Here is a 20,759-nt window from a genome sequence, read left to right as displayed (position 1 = left end):
CCGGCGCCGAGGCTCACTAGGCTAATCCTCCACCTTGTGGCACCGGCACACCGGGTTCTAGTCCCAGTCGGGGCACTGGATTCTGTCCCGGTTGCCCCTCTTCCAGTCCAGCTCTCTGCTATGGCCCAGGAGTGCAGTGGAGGATGGCCCAGGTCCTTGGGCCCTGCACCCGCATGGGAGACCAGGAGAAGCACCTGGCTCCTGCCATCAGATCAGCATGATGCACTGGCTGCGGCGGCCATTGGAGGATGAACCAACCGCAAAAGGAAGACCTTTCTCCCTGTCTCTCTCTCTCTATCTCTCTCTCTCTCACTGTCCACGCTGCCTGTCAAAAAAAAAAAAAAAAAAAAAAAAAAAAAAAAAAAAAAAAAATTCCAGGATCTTGGGAAACCTAAATAATCCTAAAGGAAAGGTACAAGTCTTTTTACTTTTAACTTTCAAGATGTTCTCTGGGGGCTGGTGTTGCAGCTTAATGGGTAAAGCTCCTGCCTGTGGTGCTGGCATATCCCATATGGGTGATGTTTTGTGTCCTGGCTGCTCTATTTCCAATCCAGCTCCCTGCAAATGGCCTGGGAAAAGCAATGGGAGCTATCCCAAGTGCTTGGTCCTGTGCTACCCGTGTGGGAGACCTGGAAGAAGCTCCTGGCTCCTGACTTTTGCCTGGCCCAGTGCTGATCATTGCAGCCATCTGGGGAGTGAACCGGCAGAGGGAAGACTTCTCTCTCTGTCTCTCCTTCTTTCTCTGTGACTCTAACTTTCAAATAAATCAATAAGTCTTTTTTTAAACAATTATCTGTCAAAGTCTGTGTGATTCTTTGTAAGAAAATCATAGGCATGGGAATCTTCTGCCTTGATTCCAAAGGCCACAGTGCCTACATGCTGGTCTCTCGTTATCCTTCATACCATTCCATCAGAGTGCAGCTGCTTGAGTGAGAGAGAATCTTCCACTATCATATTTTCTTTTTTGAGATTGTCCATGTGTAAGTTTACGTTAATGATTTGAAATCCTTATTCTTTTTTAATAAAAGCAAATATAGGTAGGAATTACCCAGTAAGAATTGTTTTGGCTACATCCATAAGTTTTGTTTTCACTTATGTCATTATTTTCTAATTTTGATTATGTGTTTTTATATTTCTCCATTGGTTACTTAAGAGTCTGTTATTTGATTTCCACATGTTTGAATTTTCTAAATGTTCTTCTGTTTTTTTTTTTTTTTTTTTTATTAAGATTTATTTATTGAGGCCGGTGCTGTGGCATAGTGGGTTAAGCTGCTGCCTGCAGCACCGGGATCCCACATGAGCACTGGTTCAAGACTCAGTTGCAGCTGGCGCTGCGGCTCACTAGGCTAATCCTCTGCCTGCGGTGCCAGCACACCGGGTTCTAGTCCCGGTCGGGGCGCCGGATTCTGTCCCGGTTGCCCCTCTTCCAGGCCAGCTTTCTGCTGTGGCCCAGGAGTGCAGTGGAGGATGGCCCAAGTGCTTGGGCCCCTGCACCCACATGGGAGACACAGCAGAAGCTCCTGGCTCCCTGCTCTGGCCATTTGTGGAGTGAACCAGTAGATAGAATACTTCTCTTTCTCTGCCTCTGCCTCTCTGTAACTCCACCTTTCAAATAAATAAATGGATCTTTTTAAAACAAATAAAAAAACCTTGTAAAGTATCCTATCGCATAAAGATGAGAAAGGAAGTGGTGAAGTTGGAAAAGAAGGAAGAAAAAAGATCTGATGGGGCCTGCACTGTGTCGCATCTGGTAGCGCCATGGCCTGAAGCACCGGCATCCTATATGGGTGCTGGTTTAAGACCCAGCTGCTCCACTTCTGATCCAGCTCTCTGCTATGGCCTGGGAAAGCAGTAAAAGATGGCCCAAGTCCTTGGACTCCTACACCCGCGTGGAAGACCCAGAAGAAGCTCCTGGCTCCTGGCTTCGGATCAGCGCAGCTCTGGCTGTTGCGGCCAATTGGGGAGTGAACCAGCGGATGAAAGATTCTCTCTCTCTCTGCTTCTCCTCTTTCTGTGTAACTCTGACTTTCAGATAAATAAATTAATTTAAAAAAAGAAATAAAAAAGATCTGATGTCCAAATAGAGTACTTCCAGCAAATAAACCAACAGTTTTCTTCCTGGACTTTGCATAAGTGATTAAAATATTAGACCAAAGACAAATATAAATAAAATTTGGAATTTTAAGAAACTTGCTTTATTAACTGCTTCTTGAATTGTTTATTAATATTGTTGTTCTGTCCCGTCAGGATGCTCGACATGCAGCTGAAGGAGAAATATATACTAAACTTAATCAGAAAATTGATGAATTTGTTCAGCTTGCTGATTATGACTGGACAATGTCTGAGCCAGATGGGAGAGCTAGTGGTTATTTAATGGATCTTATTAATTTTTTGAGAAGCATCTTTCAAGTGTTTACTCATTTGCCTGTAAGTATAAAAATTTTCAGAAACTTCTAAGTTTGTTTAATTTCAAAGTATGTATTAGGGGTGGGCGTTTGGCACAGTAGTTCAGATGCTACTTGGGATACCCAAATCCCATACTGTAGTGCCTAGGTTTGAGTCCAGGCTTCTGCTATTGTACATTCTGCGAGGCAGCTGTAATGGCTCAGATACTTGTGTCTCTGCCACCCATGTGGAAGACCCAGAGTGAGTTCCTGGCTCCTGGCTTTGGTTTGGCCCAGACCTAGCTGTTGCAGGCATTTGGGGGAATGAATCAGTGGGTAGAAGAGATCTTTGTCTCTTTCTCTCTCCCTTTCAAATAAAATGGAAGTAAATGGTAAATAAAAATTTAAAGTGAACTAGTCATCTAAAGAAAGAAATAAAAAATGAAATGTACTATAGAATTTAACTTGAGGTTCACTTGTTTATACCAACTTCCTAGTTTGCATATTTCCTTTTCCATTGTTATCAATTTGCATATCAATTTTCAAAGAATAATAGCATAGCCAATTGTTTAATTTATTGTGCTTTTCAGCCAAAGTCATTACAACGCTCTTTCTACCAAAAACCAGGATAAAAACATAAAATTGACAGTATAGACATAAATAGAAATAAACTCTATAAATAATGCCTTTTCCAGTTAGAAAGGACCGAGAAATTATTAGTTTTTTTTTAAGATTTGTTTATTTGAAAGGCAGAATTGCACACACAGAGAGGAGGAGCCAGATAGAGACACAGGGAGATTGAGAGAGAGAGAATCTTAGCTACTAGTTCATTCTCCAGATGACCACAATGGCTGAGTCTGGGCCCATCTGAAAACAGGAGGTTCTTCTGGGTCTCCCACATGGGTGCAGGGACCCAAGCACTTAGGCCATCTTCTGCTGCTTTCCCAGGTGCATTAGCAGGGAGCTGGATCAGAAGTGGAGCAGCCAGGACTCAAGCCTGAGCCCATGTGGGATGCTGGTGTCACAGGCAGTGACCTAAACCACTGTGTCATTATGTTGGCCCTTTCTCTCAGTTGCTTTAATTCTAAGATAAGAGGATACTTTCCTATGAGAGAAAATGACCTCCAGAGCATCTTGGTAAATAGATGTTGAGAGCTGACTATACACATTTCTTCCCAGCTGTGCATTCAATGACACCAATTGCTAGTAATGGGAGGAGTAGGTAGATCACAGAAATCAGCAAAGGATGCAAACCAAGGTTCTTTCCCATGGATTCATTATTAAACATTTACTAACACACCACTAAATATGGTATAACTTTTAAAGTTACACTATCCAAGAAAAACTATATACTTTTTACTAACTTGAAAAATAAAACACAGCATCTCTCAGTCATAAAATAGAAACTACTTTCAAGGCAAGGAAATATACCGCAAGTGTTATTTGGTCTTTAAATTCAATACTGAAACTACTACCCTGTCCCTCTCATTCTCTTTTAAGGTATTTCCCTTTGTAGTTGTTTTCTTAAAGAGTCCTCCCCCACCATGGCTTAATTGTTTGCTTTGGGCTACTAGGGTTTCATTTATGTGCTAATTTAGTATCCTTGGTCAATTCTTTTTATTTTTTAGGATATTATTTATTTGAAAGGCAGAATTATAGAGAGAGGGGGAGATAGAGAGGAGTAAGAGAGATTTTCCATCCCTTGCTTCACTCCCCAAAGGTCCCCAGTGGCTGGTTGGGCTGGCCTGAAGCCAGGAGCCTGAAACTCCATCTGGGTCTCCCATGTGGGCCGCAGGGTCCTGAATACTTGGGTCATCTTCTGTTGCTTTCCCAGGCACATTAGTATGGTGCTGGATCACAAGCAGAACAGCTGGGACTCTAATCAGCACACATAGAGAATGTCTGTGTCATCATAGGTGGTGGTTTACCCTGCTGTTCCACAACACTTGCCCCTGTATATCCTTTATGCTTAAGGTTAGGGTCTCTCCCTACCTATATGATGCTAAATTTTATTTTTTAATCTGCATATCTAATTTATTTCCATTAGGAAAACATTATCCATATAAAATTTTATGGCCATTTAAATTTGAATGTTTAAATTTTATTCAAGTGAAATATTTCACATCATTTCATTAATAGATTTAACTGAATTAGGTATACTCTTTATTATTTCTCAAGAACAATAACATCTTTCCTACATGTTATTTCCCTTTTTTGTATTTGAGTAACTAAGTATGAGTCACTTCTCCCTCATTCAGTAAGTGTAATTTATTGCATCATAACTGGATTCATTATCTAATCCTAAATTCATATTCAACTCCCTCAATTACTTGGCATCTCTATAATAACTTCAGATATTTTAACCAAACCTAGCTTTCCAACATCAACTGTAAAAAACAAGATGTCAATTTAAAAACAAAGTGAAAATTCCAGACCCAGCAACACAGGACACACTCATAGTTGGGCTGTTTTGAGAGAAGTCCTTGGAAAGTTACTGAATCAGTCTCAACATGACTTACTTTGGGTGAAACAGCAACCTGGTAAGCAGCTGTAGCAGGAAAACTATTTTTGAAATACTCTTTGGGGCTGGCGCCGTGGCTCACTTGGTTAATCCTCCGCCTGAGGTGCCAGCATCCCATATGGGCGCCGGGTTCTAGTCCTGGTTGCTCCTTTTCCAGTCCAGCTCCCTGCTGTGGCCTGGGAAGGCAGTGGAATATGGCCCAAGTGCTTGGGCCCCAGCACCCGCATGGGAGACCAGGAAGAAGCACCTGGCTCCTGGCTTCGGATCTGTGTAGTTCCAGCCATAGCGGACATTTTGGGGGGTGAACCAACAGAAGGAAGAGCTTTCTCTGTCTCTCTCTCACTGTCTAACTGTCAAATAAAAATAAAAATACTCTTCATAGATTACATTGACAGTACAAAGTCACTTATGTCAGATAGAAATACAGTTGTTTTGATCACATTAGTGATCACAGTCTGCACCCTTCAGAATTTCACCCGTGACTGTAGGAACTTGTTTATCTTCTTTTCCCTCCTGGCACAAGCTGTCCACTTGAAGGAACCATGCCTAACTGTCCTGAAATGTAAATGGTCCTGTCAGCTGATACAGCTTGACAGTAGGGACCAGTGGCCTGTAGGGCTTTCTTGGTGCTGCTTACCTTCCTGATCAGGGATGAAGTGACTAATCATTTTCTCATATGTCTCCTTCAGGAGAAGCAACATTTTGAATTGTTCTGGGTCATAGCTTAATTGGGAGAAGTAGTAATAAGTTGAAGGGCTTTTTAAAAGGATGCAATAGGGGCTGGCACTGTGGTGTAGTAGGGTAAGCCTCTGTCCCAGCATCCATATGGGCGCCGGTTCATGTCCCTGTTGCTGCTTTTCTGATCCAGCTCTCTGCTATGGCCTGGGAAAGCAGTGGAAGATGGCCCAAGTGCTTGGGCCCCTGCACCCACATGGGAGACCTGGAAGAAGCTCCTGGCTTTGAATCGGCCCAGCTCAGCTGTTGTGGCCATTTGGGGGCGAACCAGTGGGTAGAAGACCTCTCTTTGTCTCTCCCTTTCTCTTTCTGTATCTCTGCCTCTTGGGTAAATAAATAAATCTTAAAAAAAAAAAAAAGAAGCAATATGAGCATTTTAGTAGGAAGCCAATGGATTAAACAAGAACTACAAGATGTATTCTATAACCAAAAAGAGCGATATAAATGAAAATAATTATAGTGAACTCTTCTCAGTCTGTATACTAAACGTGCATGTATGTTCTTTATTGGTATACATACGTCTGCACACTTACACGTGTCTTGAAGCTTTACTCTTTAATAGAGCTATCGATGCAATATATTAGATCATTGCTTCAGGCTTTAGAAGCAAAATACCATCTTGAATAAGAAGATTCAGTAATAAACACAATGAAAGTGCGCCATCTGACAATTTATGAGATTGCAACAGAGAATTCACATTTAGAAACTTTTTGCATAAAGGAGTGGCAAAATTCTAGAAATTCAAGTGGTATCTTTCTTTTAATCTGTAGTTTGAAATAGAAAGAAAAAATAGATGATTCTTCGGTCCTCTGAGTTAAATAGGCAAAAGTGGAGATAAGGGAAGAAGAAAAGGGACCAAAATGTTAGCGGTTATTTGAATTGAAATTATCTTTTGCTGTGAGAAGAAAAAGAGGGCAAAAAGGAACTCAAAGTTTTGAATATGAATCAAATAGATTGTAGAGAAAGATGTTCAAGTCTGCGGTTTCCTGTGTGAGCTGAGATCAAGAACCTCTGTTTCTGTTTCTTTCCTGAAAGAAACAGAAGGGAAAGGAAGCAGTAGTGGAAAAAAGGAGAGAGTAGAAGTGATGGGAGAGGCAATGCAGCTCTAGCTTATACATAGTTATGGGATGTTTGTGGATCAGGGACAGGTAACAGAAAATGCAGCAGGCCAGATGCTGATACATACTTTAAAAAAACTTAAGGTGCTATCATTAAACAAATCAGAGATTAGACTTTGCAGGATAAAGTCCCATCAAAAGAGCATGTTCACACTGAAACTGCATGTCAGTCTGAGGGCAGGAACCTTTTAATCACTTCATTTCCTTGTGTTCAGAAGACTTAAGGCTCTGTAAGAAATCTGTCAAGTTGTGTTAAATCTTTCTCTTATGGAAATCAGTGGTAGATGGTGGTATGGAGATTATTCTTTTCAAGCAAGAGGGGAGCAGTTGATAAAAGTCTACTGTAGTTGTCTGTGAGGACTTACTCTTCAATATGAACATTGTTGAATGACACATGCAAGATTGTTCCTAGAAAAAAAATGTTTATGGTTTTTGTTTTAGTATGTAAGTACTACAGAAAGTTCATAGAAAAATGAAATTAAAAGATAAGTTTCCAGTATTGTGGCATGGCAGGTTAAGCCACTGCTTGTAATGCCAGCATCCCATCAGAGTGCATGTTCGAGTCTAAGCTGCTTTGCTTCTTTTTTGAAAGATTTATTTATTTATCTGAAAGGCAGAGATACAGAGAGAGAAGAGGAGAGAAAGAGAGAGAGGGAGATCTTCCATCTGCTCTTTTCATTCCCCAAATGACCACAATAGCCAGAGCTGGGCCAGCCCAATGGCAGGAGCCAGGAGCTTATCTGGGTCTCCCATATAGGTGCAGGGGCCCAAGAACTTGGGCCATCCTCCACTGCTTTCCCAGGCCGTAGCAGAGAGCTGGATTGGAAGTAGAGCAGCCAGGACTTGAACCAGCGCCCATATGGGATGCCGGCACTGCAGGCGGTGGCTAACTCTATGCCACAGTGCTGGCCCCACCTCCCTTCTCTTGATACATTTCCTTGACTTAAAATAAAACTCCATCCCAGATATTTTTTCAATTAGAAGTGACTAATAATACCACTCTAGCTGCATTCACACAAATTAGACCTGAGCCATGCCTGTTTAGAAAGCTCTTGTCATTCAGGATAAATATACATCAAAGCTTTGAGAATCCCCAGATTTGAGGATACTGATATGTCATATAGTTTCTTTCAACAAATACTATAAAATATAATTGCAAACTGAAGAGCTTAACTAGAGATCTTTATTCACATTGACTAATGGAACACAGTAAAGCCATTCTGAGTTTTGGAGGTTGAAACTTTGCACTCAGTCTTTGAGTAATTTTCTTCCCTTTATACCCATTTCACAGAATGTGTTATTCAGGTGTGTGCCTCAGCAAATGAAACCCTATTTGTACTTGACTCTCAGGAATTATTCTCAGAAGGTTAAAACCTACATGTAAATTATTCAATAACAAGAGCCTATTCTGTGGTATTTATTTATTTGAAAGAGTGGCAGAGAAAGGAGATCCTCCATCCACTGGTTCACTCTCCAAATGCCTGCAACAGCTGGGGCTAGGTCAGGCCAAAGCCAGAAGCCAGGAACTTGGTCTTTCATGTGGGTGGCAGGGATTCAAGTTCTTGAGCCATCATCTGGTGACACCTAGATGCATTAACAGGAACCTGGATTGGAAGTGGAGGTGAGACTGAATCCCAGGCATTCCAATATGGGATGTTGGCATCCCAAGCAGCAGCTTAACACATCTGCTCCCTGTGTTATATGTTTATTTATGGCTATATTTATAATATATCCATCATCTATAAGTATTACTAATGACATCCTATTGGCTTAGTTAACGTTTGTGCAATTTACTAATGATCATGTGGAAACCACCTGTATTGTCTAACCAATTAGTGATTCTGGCAACTTTTTGGAAACTTTATGTTATACTAGGGATAAGATACAGTAACTTTTAATTATTATATGGTCCTGCCACTCTGAAATGGATGCTCATATACAGAAATGGGGATATGGCTCTTGTTAGCCCAGAGTTGCTGTTTTAACAACGATCCTTGGGTTTTCAACCTTAAATCCATGGCTTAGCCATACCCAGAGCTCATCTTTAACTTCTCCTGCTTTTCTTAGATTTGCCAAGTAAGAAGTTATAGGGCCTATTTAAACATATGCGTGGGCATGGGTGTTGTTGCACAGTGGGTACTTGGAACTCCCACATCCCATACTGGACTGCCTGGTTTGAGTCCAGCTACTCTATTTCCAATCCATATTCCTGCTGATGTACCTGCGGAAGAAGCAGATGATGGTTTGAGTCCCTCCCACCTACATAGGAGACAAGATAAAGTCCCAGGCTTCTGTTTTCACCCAGCTCAATCCCAGCTGTTATGGTCACTTGGGGAATGAACCAGCAGATAGAAAGAAGATCTTTGTTTCTGTCTCTCCCTCTCTCTTTGCTACTCTCCCTTTCAAATAAATCTTAAAAAAAAAAAAAACCTATCTGCCCTATTTGCTCTTTTTTTTTTAATTCTTTTTTTTTTAATTTTTTTATTTTATTTTTTTGACAGGCAGAGTGGACAGTGAGAGAGAGAGACAGAGAGAAAGGTCTTCCTTTGCCGTTGGTTCACCCTCCAATGGCCGCCGCGGCCAGCGCGCTGCGGCCGGCGCACCGCGCTGATCCGATGGCAGGAGCCAGGAGCCAGGTGCTTTTCCTGGTCTCCCATGGGGTGCAGGGCCCAAGCACCTGGGCCATCCTCCACTGCACTCCCGGGCCACAGCAGAGGGCTGGCCTGGAAGAGGGGCAACCGGGACAGAATCCGGCGCCCCGACCGGGACTAGAACCCGGTGTGCCGGCGCCGCTAGGCGGAGGATTAGCCTAGTGAGCCGCGGCGCCGGCCCTATTTGCTCTTATCAAGTATATTTGAGAGTTAGGATTCATCTTATTTGTTTTCCACATAACACAAACTTTCCCTGCTGCTCTGGGTAAAAGTGCAAACAACATCTATGATTTTATCCCTGCTGAATTTCTGATATAATCAGTAGCTTGGAAGCAGAGACATTTCTTGAAAACCTTGACCTCTTGAGACTTGCTGCTCTGCTTGTCTCTGCATTTTCTTTCTGCCAGCTAAAGTTAGTGTGAGTTTGATGATAGCAGTGGACTCTGCCATGACAGCAGTAATTATGCCTTCAGAAAGCTCAAACTTTGGATACTATATATCATCAAAGGCCATTGGGCCTGGCGCCGTGGCTCACTTGGTTAATCGTCCACCTGTGGCGCCAGCATCCCATATGGGCGCCAGGTTCTAGTCCCGGCTGCTCCTCTTCTAGTCCAGCTCTCTGCTGTGGCCTGGGAGGGCAGTGGAGGATGGCCCAAGTGCTTGGGCCCCGGAATCCGCATGGGAGACCAGGGAGAGGCATCTGGCTCTTGGCTTCGGATCGGCATAGCTCTGGCCATAGTGGCCATTTGGGGGGTGAACCAATAGAAGGAAGACTTTCTGTCTCTCTCTCTCACTAACTCTGTCAAATTAAAAAAAAAAAAAAAAGACCATGCTCAAGATTGTTTGAAACAAAAAGACTGCCAAAGTTTGATGAGCCCTGTGACTGGGATAAGGAAGCTATGAAGGAAATAAAAATGTGCCATATGTTATAGGTAGTTGTGATATTTTGCTATTTCAGGAAACTTTTTTTCAATTTTAGGATAGCAGTGTTATGTTTATTCTCTCTCACTTTCTTTCTTGCTCTGGGGTGTGTGTGTGTGTGTGTGTGTGTGTTGTGTGTGTGTGTGTCTGAATTAAGAACAAGTATTTGTGATACAGTGTCATTCTTATGAATTGGAATTGTTAGAAGGAAAATTGCTTAATAGAGGAGAATGAGAATTCATAGTTGACTTTAGCAATGGGGTAATCAATTCTTTTGGACTATAGGAAGTTAGGCTAGATTGGTTCATGGAGTGTAAGAGGAATATAGAGGTATAAAGCATATTTAGAGGAGTGTAAAGGGTGTTAGAATGAATATATTTTGGTAGACCTTATAAATTTTTGGCATAACCTCAAAAATCTGTCTTCAAGGTGGTATTAAAGTTATTATTAAAACTTTCTAAGGGAATTTATCTTGACTTTTAAACCTTTATAACTCATCCATTCTGTGTTATTGGGAATTTGAGACATTTAGTGTTATGTAGCATGTTCAAGCCAGAAATCAGATTGAAATGTATCTTACTAGGTAAAGGAATGCTTGTGTGTTTGTGAAATAATCCTGGGGAAATTTTTGTAATCTTTACTAAAATTTGAGGTGTCTTCCCTTAATTTAATAACAGTTTTATATTTGAACAAGATATAATTTCATATAATAAAACTTTAGATTAGTGGTTCTTATATAAAATATAAGGAAGAATAATAGATTGCTTGACTTAAAATGTCTGCTTTTCAACTAGGCATCTCTATAATATTAAGAATTTTTTATTTCTAATTTTGATGCTTATTCTCTATTTGATGAAAGACCTTATTCTTTCAATCTGGCATTTTAAGAGGCTACAAATTGTGGCTCTTTAGGAGACTGACCAATCTATCAAAATACTTCCCGTCCTCTTTTGTCTTAAGATACACTGTTTCATAGCCTTATAACTGAAATTTATTTAACAAACTGATAGACATTGAATTGATATAAAATAGCAATATTTTATTGCTTTAATTTAAATAATTAAAAAAGCATACAGTATCAGTGTTAGTAAGTTTACTTAACAATGTTAGGTCTACTATGCAAATTGACCATGATTTTGTTTTCCTGGTTTTTTTTTCTGATAAGGGTTACATGACCCTTCAAAAGAAAACCTGTTACCAATTTAAATAATAATGCACAATGCACAATATATTTCAGTCTATATATTTCTTTTTACTTAAGTAAAAAAGTAGTTTATTGTGTGAAGTTGATATTTTGTGGGAATATAAATAAAATAAAATGGATTCTCCAGGGATCATTAAGGAAGAATAGACCAATACAGAAAGAATGGTTATGATTTCAAGAGCACATTTTTACATCAAAAGTACTTGAGAGAATGAAAGCAGCCTTGAAAAATGCTTTCAAATAATTACTGTTGAAATCAAACAACTTTTATTGTATCTTTGAAATAAGAGAATGGTGAGACAAATGAAAGCTTCAAATGAAAATTTAAATGTGCCAAATTAGTTTTTAAGTATTCAGCATTTCTCCCACTATTATATTTGGGTAGATTTATGAAAACATTACTTTGAAACCAATGCAGTTTGAGGCATAGTCTAATAAAATGTGTTGTATTTTTATTACCATGTTATTTTATATTTCAAAGGAAGGAGTATCTTTAGTGTAATCTATAATAGTAAATTATTTTGGAAATTTAACTTGACGTACAAACAGATGCATTTTCTTGATTCCTTTAGACTAGGAGTTGGTGGTTTGTGGTTTATTGTTCTGTGATTGGCATTAAAAGCCTTATTTCACAGCTTGCAGTGGGGAACTATTGGGTAAAGAGTGACTGTGTTCCACAGACTAAATTCAAGAAATGTCAATCAGGGTCTCACATAGGTTACTTAGAGAATGAGTTTTCTTACTGATTTCACCAAATGTCACCTCATGCTGTCTTTGATTGGCACAGCCTGGCAGGGAGGATGGATGAATCTGTCACCGGCTAGTTAATTGTGTTGCTGGTCTCAGTCTGACATCAGGTCTTTGACTCTTAAGTGGCTCAATACAAAACAAATTAGCAGATTGTAGTCATATTTCTCATTCTATATGCTTTGACTTTGTTGAATGCAGTCCATAAATCATATTGACTGACACACAAGTAAATGATGAAAGCTGCTTTTGAGACATGGATCTAGAAAGCAGCACTGTGGAGGTGCCATGGAAGGATGCATATGGTTGACCCTTTGGGAGTTTCCTAGGAGCCAAATGTCTCTTTACCACAATTGTTCTTAGAAGAAAAGCTTTTGGGTAATGCAAAAAGGATCTAATATGTCAGCAGATTCTCTTTTACAAGTTCCTTTGAAATATAAGAAGTTTGTCTAAGGGTTTTCTCTCTTTACAAGCTGTTTTTCAACAAAATGTTAGAGCAAGCTAAAAAAGTAGTTACTTTTAAAAGTTTAGCAGGTGTTTTTACTTATTTATTGAACTTTGTGTTAATAGCTGGAGTTAATTTTTCAAATGAGGGCAGAAGAAATTTCTAGATGCTTGAAATTTATTAAGTGTACTGTTTCCCTAGTCACTTCACTTAATTATATTGGTTTGATTGTTGTAATGTTAAAACCCAGAGCATTTCTAAAGAAAAAAGCTAGTTTTTAAAGATAACTGCAAAAGTATTTAGATTATTTTTATTTTAGAAAATGATATATTACAAAGAGCATCCACAATAATAGTGTTCAGAAAGAAGTGTGATTAAACCAAAGTCTGTATTTTGAGGTATGTAAATTTAGAGGACATTAAATTTTTTCTGTCTAAAAATAAATAGTAGGTAAAGTTTAAGAATATTTATACACACTCTATAATTAGAAAATTTTCTTTTAAATAACAATGTTTAATCATCTAGAACATCACTTTTTTAAAATGTAAAGAATCTGAATATTTGATGTTGTTAGCTTAAATTTTGAGTTATGAAAAGATTTTTTCATTTAAATTAAATATTTCATTGAACTATTTTACAAATCTTTTAATGTCTGTCTTTGAGAATAGTAAGCCTATATTTAATATTCCAAATCAAAATAAATTTAATATTAGGACTTCATTGTTACATGTGTTATTTAAATAAAGAGCTAAATTCATGTTGTGTTTTCATTACCTCTTCCCATTGAGTTTATGGAAGAACCTGAATCTGTACTTCTAACCATCGTTTTCAGCTCTATTACTATTGCTATATAGTCATTTGTGGCATCAGAAGCCATGTTAACTTTTAAAGGTTTCCTTGAAACAATACCACTTACAGTGTGTGTCTGTTCACTTATAAAATTATTAATAATGATTTCTTAGAGGGTGTTTTTTAGTTAAAAGATAAGTCTGTTTGAAGCAAATTGTTTTAAAAATCTGTGCATAGCGTTTTCATTCATTTTCTGTGAATTTTTAACTTAAAAATTTTTATTAATAATTGTACATGTTTATGGACTACAAGTGTGATATTTCAATACATTTTGGATAATGAGTACCAAATCAGATCATAGAAATAAGTTGCTAGTATTAAACAACATAGTGGGAAGAGTATAATTTGTATGAACATAGTGGGAAGAGCATGAATTGTATGAACAAATAGAAGAAAGAAGTCCCAGAATTCCAATCATAAAGTAATGTGGAAGGGGAAATGTTGATTACCCTGTTTTGAATTTGGAGATCTATTCATCTGCCTTTGTAGTTAGTATATTATAGAGGCAAGTCAAATAGAGCTGGTTTATGAAGCACATTAAACTCAGATGCACTGGCTGTTCCTATTCAGTCAAAGTGACATTTCCATTAAGTATTCTTAAGCCTATTACATTGTAATTAAATGGCATGCCATTGATTTTTCCTTTTTTTGCTTTATTCCCCCCTCCCATTCATATTGATATTATTCGGCTTGGGGAGTAGAGCTGCATGTCTCCCAGACTAATTCCTCTTGGGTTTGGGAAATCTTGAAGCATGCTGGGTTTTTCATTGTTTGTTACATTCCTTTTTGGCAGTTCATCAGTATCTGTCAGATATATTGTTCACATTGGCTTTTATCTCTACAGTTTTTGATTGAGAAATTGACATTCCTTTCAGATACGCAGTTTTCCACTGTGCATAGTGTCTATATGCTAAAGACTCATTCAAAAAGGTTTTTTTTTTTGGTCTGGTTTTTAATGTGTCATTTAAAGACCAAAGATTCTAATAAACATCTTGAAATATATTTATATTCTTTATTTCCTTTTTAACAAATCACCTTTATGTAAGCAGTTTTATACCAGTATACTTTAATTGGTATATTTGGGAGAATTTTTTTCATGATTTTGTAGCTTTATTGGCCTTTGTGATAAGTAGGAAACAGTGAAATGTCAATAGGTAAATATTTGTTAACGGATGTGAGACAAGATATGGCATTTCTTCCAAAAGTCATTATTTCTAACCATATTTGTAGATCTTTGAATCCTGTCAAGGGTTCAGTTTGTCACCAAATCACATAATGGTCTATTGAAGGCAGTCATCCTAGGAGCAGTGTAACACTGGAAAACTTTACCTAAAAGAGGCTTTATGATACTTTATTTTAAACTTCAAGCTGAAACGCAAAACCTGTTTAAACAAAAAATTTATACTGAAAGTGATATAGGACTGTGCTTTGGCTCTGTAACCTAGAGGCTTAATTATCATTTAAAAATTCAATTAAAGCTATCAGTGAAAGTTCATGTAGAGCTTTAGTATTATATAAAGTATTTTATAATGATGTTATTTATTATAGTGGAAAAAAAACCGCACAAGTTTGTGGAGCTGGTGTTACGGCGCAGTGGATTAAGCTACACCTGCAACGCTGGCATCCCATATGGGTACCATTTCAGGTCCCAAGTGCTCCACTTCTGATCTAGCTCACTGCAAATGAATGCTTAGGAAAGCAGCAGCAGATGGCCCAAGTGCTTGGACCCCTACTACCCATATGGGAGACCCAGGTGGAGTTTAGGAGTCCTGGCTTAGTCCCAGCCATTGTGACCATTTGGGGGATGAATAAGCAGATAGAAGATACCCCCCACCCCCGTCTCTCTGTCTCTGTAACTCTGTCTTTCAAATAAATAAATCTTTTAAAAAAAAATGTATAAGTGTGCTTACTTTGCTTAACTTTTTTTTGGACAGGCAGATTTTAGACAGTGAGAGAGAGAAACAGAGAGGAAGGTTTTCCTTTCCGTTGGTTTACCCCCAAAAGGGCCGCTAGGGCCAGAGCGCTGCGCCGATCCGAAGCCAGGAGCCAGGTGCTTCCTTCTGGTCTCCCATGTGGGTGCAGGGCCCAAGCACTTGGGCCATCCTCCACTGCCTTCCTGGGCTACAGCAGAGAACTGGACTGGAAGAGGAGCAACTGGGACAAAATCCGGCACCCCAACCCGGACTAGAACCTGGAGTGCCGGCGCTGCAGGCGGAGGATTAGCCAAGTGAGCCGCTGCACCGGCCACTCTGCTTAACTTTTTAATGCTAAATTGTCAGGTAATTTTAAAACTCAATAGTTAAGTCTCCGCATGCAGCTCCGGCATCCCACATGGGCACCAGTTTGTGTCCCAGTTGCTCCTCTTCTGATCCAGCTCTTGGCTAATGACCTGGGAAAGCAGTAGAAGATGGCCTAGGTGCTTGGGTCCCTGTACCTGCATGGGAGACCTGGAAGAAGCTCCTGGCTCCTGGTTTCAGATGGGTCCAGCTCCAGCCATTGCAGCCTTTAGGGGAGTGAACCAGTAGATAGAAGATCTTTCTCTCTGTCTCTCCCTCTCCTTGTCTGTAACTGTGCCTCTTGAATAAATAAGTAAATATTAAAAACAAGCAAAACCTCAATTGCCAAAGCAAAATGCATGTTGATGATTTTGAAGTCATGTTGGTGGGTAAACTTTCTTTTTCCTTCTGTAATAGAAGCTACACTATAGGCTAATGTTTTTATTAGAAGTATACACTTATGGAGCTGGTGCCATGCCTCACTTGCTTAATCGTCCACCTGCAGTGCCAGCATCCCATATGGGCACCAGGTTCTAGTCCCCGCTGCCCCTCTTCCAGTCCACCTCTCTGCTGTGGCCCAGGAAGGCAGTGGAGGATGGCCCAAGTGCTTAGGCCCCTGTACCCTTTTGGGAAACCAGGAGGAAGCACCTGGCTTCCTGGCTTCGGATCGGCATAGCTCTGGCCATTTGGGGGGTGAACCAACGGAAGGAAGACCTTTCTCTCTGTCTCTCTCTCTCTCACTAACTCTGTCAAATAAAAAAAAATATGGACTTATGACTGAAAATATTTTTTGAATATTTGATGCAGTATAAATAATAGTAATACTAAATTATACTATTAACTTTCTTTATTCTGGCTTGGTTAAATTTTTAAATGATAGCTTAAAGAGTAGATGTGTCTTAAAGAGGCTTGTGTCCTTGTCAGAGTGTCCAAATTCAAGGTCAGCTCATTTCTGACTCCAGCTTCTTGCTGATGCAGATCCATGGAGTCAGTAGTGATAACGCTAGTGTGATTGGGTTCCTTTCACCCCTGTCCTGTAGGAGTCCCAGACTGTGTTCCTGGCTCCTGGCTTCAGCCCCTTTTTAGGACTGTTGCCAGCATTTGGGGAGTGAACCTAAGGATGGGGTCTCTCTCTGTTTCTCTGCCTCTTAAATAAGCAAATCAAAAAAAGTTTTTTAAAGTGGGGGAGGGGGCACTATATAGTTGAAATGTCTGTCAAGGCCACTGCTGTGATGCAGTGGGTTAAGGCCCCAGCCTGCAGCACCAGCCTCCCACAGGGGCGCTGGCTCGAGTTCCGGCTGCTCCACTTCCAATCCAGCTCTCTGCTATGGCCTGGGGAAGCAGTAGAAGATGGTCCACATGTGTGGCCCCTGCACCCACATGGGAAACCCAGAAGAAGCTCCTGGCTCCTGGCTTCAGATCATCTCAGCTCTGGCCATTGTGGTCATTTCGGAAGTGAACCAGTCTAATGGAAGACCTCTCTCTCTTTATCTCTGGATTTGCCTCTCTTTCTGACTGTCTTTCAAATAAATAAAATAATTCTTAAAAGCAAACAAGAAAGAAATGTTCTGTCAATATAACAGTTACTTTATGTCATGAATGTCCCTTGTTTTAATGTGCATTCAATACTTGAGATGTTTCAAGAGATCTAAAATAATAATAGGTTCTAACTTACATTTTAATTTTCCTGTATGCAGTTAGAGCTTTTAATTATATTTATCTTCTAAGAAAGACAAGGGAGCTAAGAATATCTGTTTTAATTCCTGATATAAAGTCATGGCTATTCAGAATACAAACATAGGCCAGTAATCACTATTGTGTTGAATAAATACAATAAAAATAATTTTAGGTATATAATTTTAGACACTTTATGATGTATTTATTCTTTTTTTGGTTTGGTTTGTTTTAATAGGGGAAAGTTGCCCAGACAGCTTGCATGTCAGCCTGCCAGCATCTGTCAACATCCTTATTGCAGATGCTACTGGACAGTGAATTAAAACAGATAAGCATGGGAGCTGTTCAGCAATTTAACTTGGATGTCATACAGTGTGAATGTAAGTACCATATCAGTTAAGTCCTTGTACATGGTTAGGAATCTGTATTTAAATTATATGAAAAAAATTATAGAATAGTTCGGAAAAGAAAGAAATGACCTGATTCAGCTAAACTTTTAGTAGCCTTAGGAGTGGGGCTTCCTTTCAGGAAGAGAAAAATGTCTCAGCTGCACATCCGAGATGATTCATTTTTCCTGTTATTCCTTCTTTTGGTCATTCTTCCTTTCTTGCCAGGAGTCTCCTGGTGCTGTTATAAATGAACGCAGTGATTTGCGTTTGTCATTCTTACTTTCCCTGTAAATAACTTTTTAGATACCTAGCAGAAGGATAATCTTAGGACCCTGCATTCCAAGTGAAACTTTTGAATCTTTGTTTCTTTTTCCCAAAGATTTTTCTAGTCTTCAGTTGCTGTTGTTTCTCACTTCTTTTCGTTTAGGTAACATTGGTAGCAGATTCTGTAATCCAGTGTTGACATTAGCCAGTCAGCTTCAAAACTAGATGTGTTATTTGGCTATTAGCCTTGCTACGTGTGCTTCTGGATATGGTTTTATCAACTCTTAAATTCTAACTCTTTCAAATACAGGACTGTATGTGAGCAGTTTTCAAATTCTGCTTTCAAATGAATGGTATGCTGGTTAAAAGATGAAAATTCCTGGTTGACAATTTAGTCAGTCACCACTGTTGACAAATTAAAAATCAGTAGGACACAAGAAGGATTATCAAATATTTGTCTGAGAAAAAATCTGCAATAATATTTTCTTTGTGAATGACATTAAAAAGCTAAATGTCAGCAGTTTGCAACTAAAGCAGGAATGACACTTCTTAAAAATCAAATATTTGTATGCCCACTGTGTGTAAATTCTTCTAGAAAAACATAATTCATTTTCTTTTCTTAGGTAGTGTTTCTGATTTTCTGTAATTATGAATGTATATTTTTTTCTTTTTCAAATTAAAGCTATAATTTATGAAGTATTTATTTTGTTTTAAAAAATATTTACCACCAACAAAAAATTCACAGTTTGTGCAAGTCTCTAAGCTCAAATTGTTTTCTCTATCCTGCAAATATTTTGAAACTGATTTCTTCGTTTTTTTAATAATTGTCTTATGAGATTATTTCAGTATAATGTTGCCTATATAAATATCTTATGGAGTATTGCTTGAAGTGTTTTGTGTTACTACATTTTTAGTGTGGCTTCAAAATAATTACTTGGTTGAATCCTTTGCTGGCATTGGTTGTATCTTCTCAATTAGATTTATTGCTGAAAGATGGAAAATACTGTATGGTTAGGCAACTTTATACATCTAAATCTTTTCTGTATTCTCTTACCTCTTCATGAAGAGTTATCCAAACTTAGAAAAAGAAACTTAAACCCCAAATCTGCCTCACTCTTCTGCCATAGGACAGTTTCTACTTTGAGCAGAGCTCCTGAAGACTCCTTTTAAAATGCTCATGTTTTCTCAAGGGATTATCTCTTGAAAAAGACCAAGAAAGGTCCTGAGTATGAGATAACTCTGAAGGCAGTCTGGAGTCAGCTACAAGAGGGCTAAACTCTAGCCTGGTGAGGGAAGAGTTTCTGGCCCTGTAAGTATGGAAAGGGAAAGACCAAGATTCAAAGACAAACCAGAGAAGACATCTCAGGTTCCTTTAAGATTTTGCCTTTGTGGGCCTGCATTGTGGTGCAGCAGGTTATGCCTCCACTTGCAACTCCGACATCCCATATCAAGCACCCTGGCTGTTCCACTTCAGATCTACCTCCCTGCTAATACGCCTGGGAAGGCAGTAGATGATAGCCCAAGTACTGATTTGAGGAGTGACCCAGTGGACGGAGAGTTTCTGTCTGTCTGTCTCTGCCTCTTTTTCTGTTGCTCTGCCTTTCGAATAATAAATCTTAAAAAAAAAATGCCTTTGTGCAGCTCTGCTCCTTTACAATTACCATATATTAACATAATCAGTACTTCTTAATGCAGTGTCTTGTATTCAGTAGCCATTGAATATAAATTCAGTGACTTGATATATAATTAATTTAATATAGTCAATATAAATAGATTATATTTTCATGTTTATTTCATTCCCTCTAGTGTTAAATGTTCTCTTCCAAAAGACATCCTTTTACTTTTTTTGTAAACTGTTGCTTTTTGTTTTAAGATTTATTTATGTATTTATTTTAAAGGCAGAGTTACAGAGAGGCAGAGGCAGGTTCACTCCCCAAATTGCTGCAATGTCCAGAGCTGGGCCGATTCGAAGCCAGGAGCCTGGAGATTCTTCCAGGTCTCCCATGTGGCTGTAGGGGCCCAAGGATTTGGGCCATCTTTCACTGCTTTCCCAGGCACATTAGCAGGGAGCTGGATTGGAAGTGGAGCAGCCGGGACTTGAAACGGCATCCATATGGGATGCCAGCACTGCAGGCGGTGGCATTACCCACTATGCCACAGCACCAGCCCCAACGTCTTTTTACTTTAAGTAGTGTAGTATAGATAATGAAATTGTTTTCCACACTTTTTTCTGGTGCAAAAGTTTCCATACCTCAATTTATGACTTTTAATGATATATAGATCATTTGAAAATGAAATTTAGTTGTCTCTAATGAATGTTAAGAAGAATTTTAAAAATAAGTTCGGGGTGGGGTGGGGGGGAGCTGGTGTTGTGATATAGTGGGTTAAGCCACTGCTTATGATACGGGCATCCTATATTGGAGTGTGGTTTGAGTTCCACCTCCTCTACTTCCCATCCAGCTCCTTCCTAATGTACCTGGGAAGACAATGGAAGGTGGCCCAAGTACTTGAGCCCCTGAAACACATCTAGGAGACCAGGATGGAATTCCTGGCTCCTGGCTTTGGCCTGGCCCAGACTTGG

The 20,759-nt window shown here is 39.3% G+C and overlaps 1 protein-coding gene across 10 annotated transcripts in view; it reads left to right on the top strand.

Moving 5' to 3' along the window:
* Positions 1-20,759, top strand: part of EXOC6 (exocyst complex component 6) — a 324,395-nt gene that overhangs the window by 247,949 nt on the left and 55,687 nt on the right. For all 10 annotated transcript variants that reach the window (XR_011382367.1, XM_051823933.2, XM_070057614.1 and 7 more), the window contains 2 exons: positions 2,248-2,427; positions 17,764-17,905. Coding sequence is in view for 9 of the 10 variants with exons in the window: in XM_051823933.2 (XP_051679893.2) it covers positions 2,248-2,427; positions 17,764-17,905 (322 nt within the window). In the remaining variant the exon portion in view is untranslated. The remainder of the gene's footprint in view (positions 1-2,247; positions 2,428-17,763; positions 17,906-20,759) is intronic.

This window comes from Oryctolagus cuniculus, chromosome 15, assembly GCF_964237555.1.
Source record: "Oryctolagus cuniculus chromosome 15, mOryCun1.1, whole genome shotgun sequence".
Classification (NCBI taxonomy): Eukaryota; Metazoa; Chordata; class Mammalia; order Lagomorpha; family Leporidae; genus Oryctolagus; species Oryctolagus cuniculus.
The sequence above is the reverse complement of the archived record's forward strand: the minus strand, read 5'-3'. Positions and strand labels throughout refer to the sequence as shown.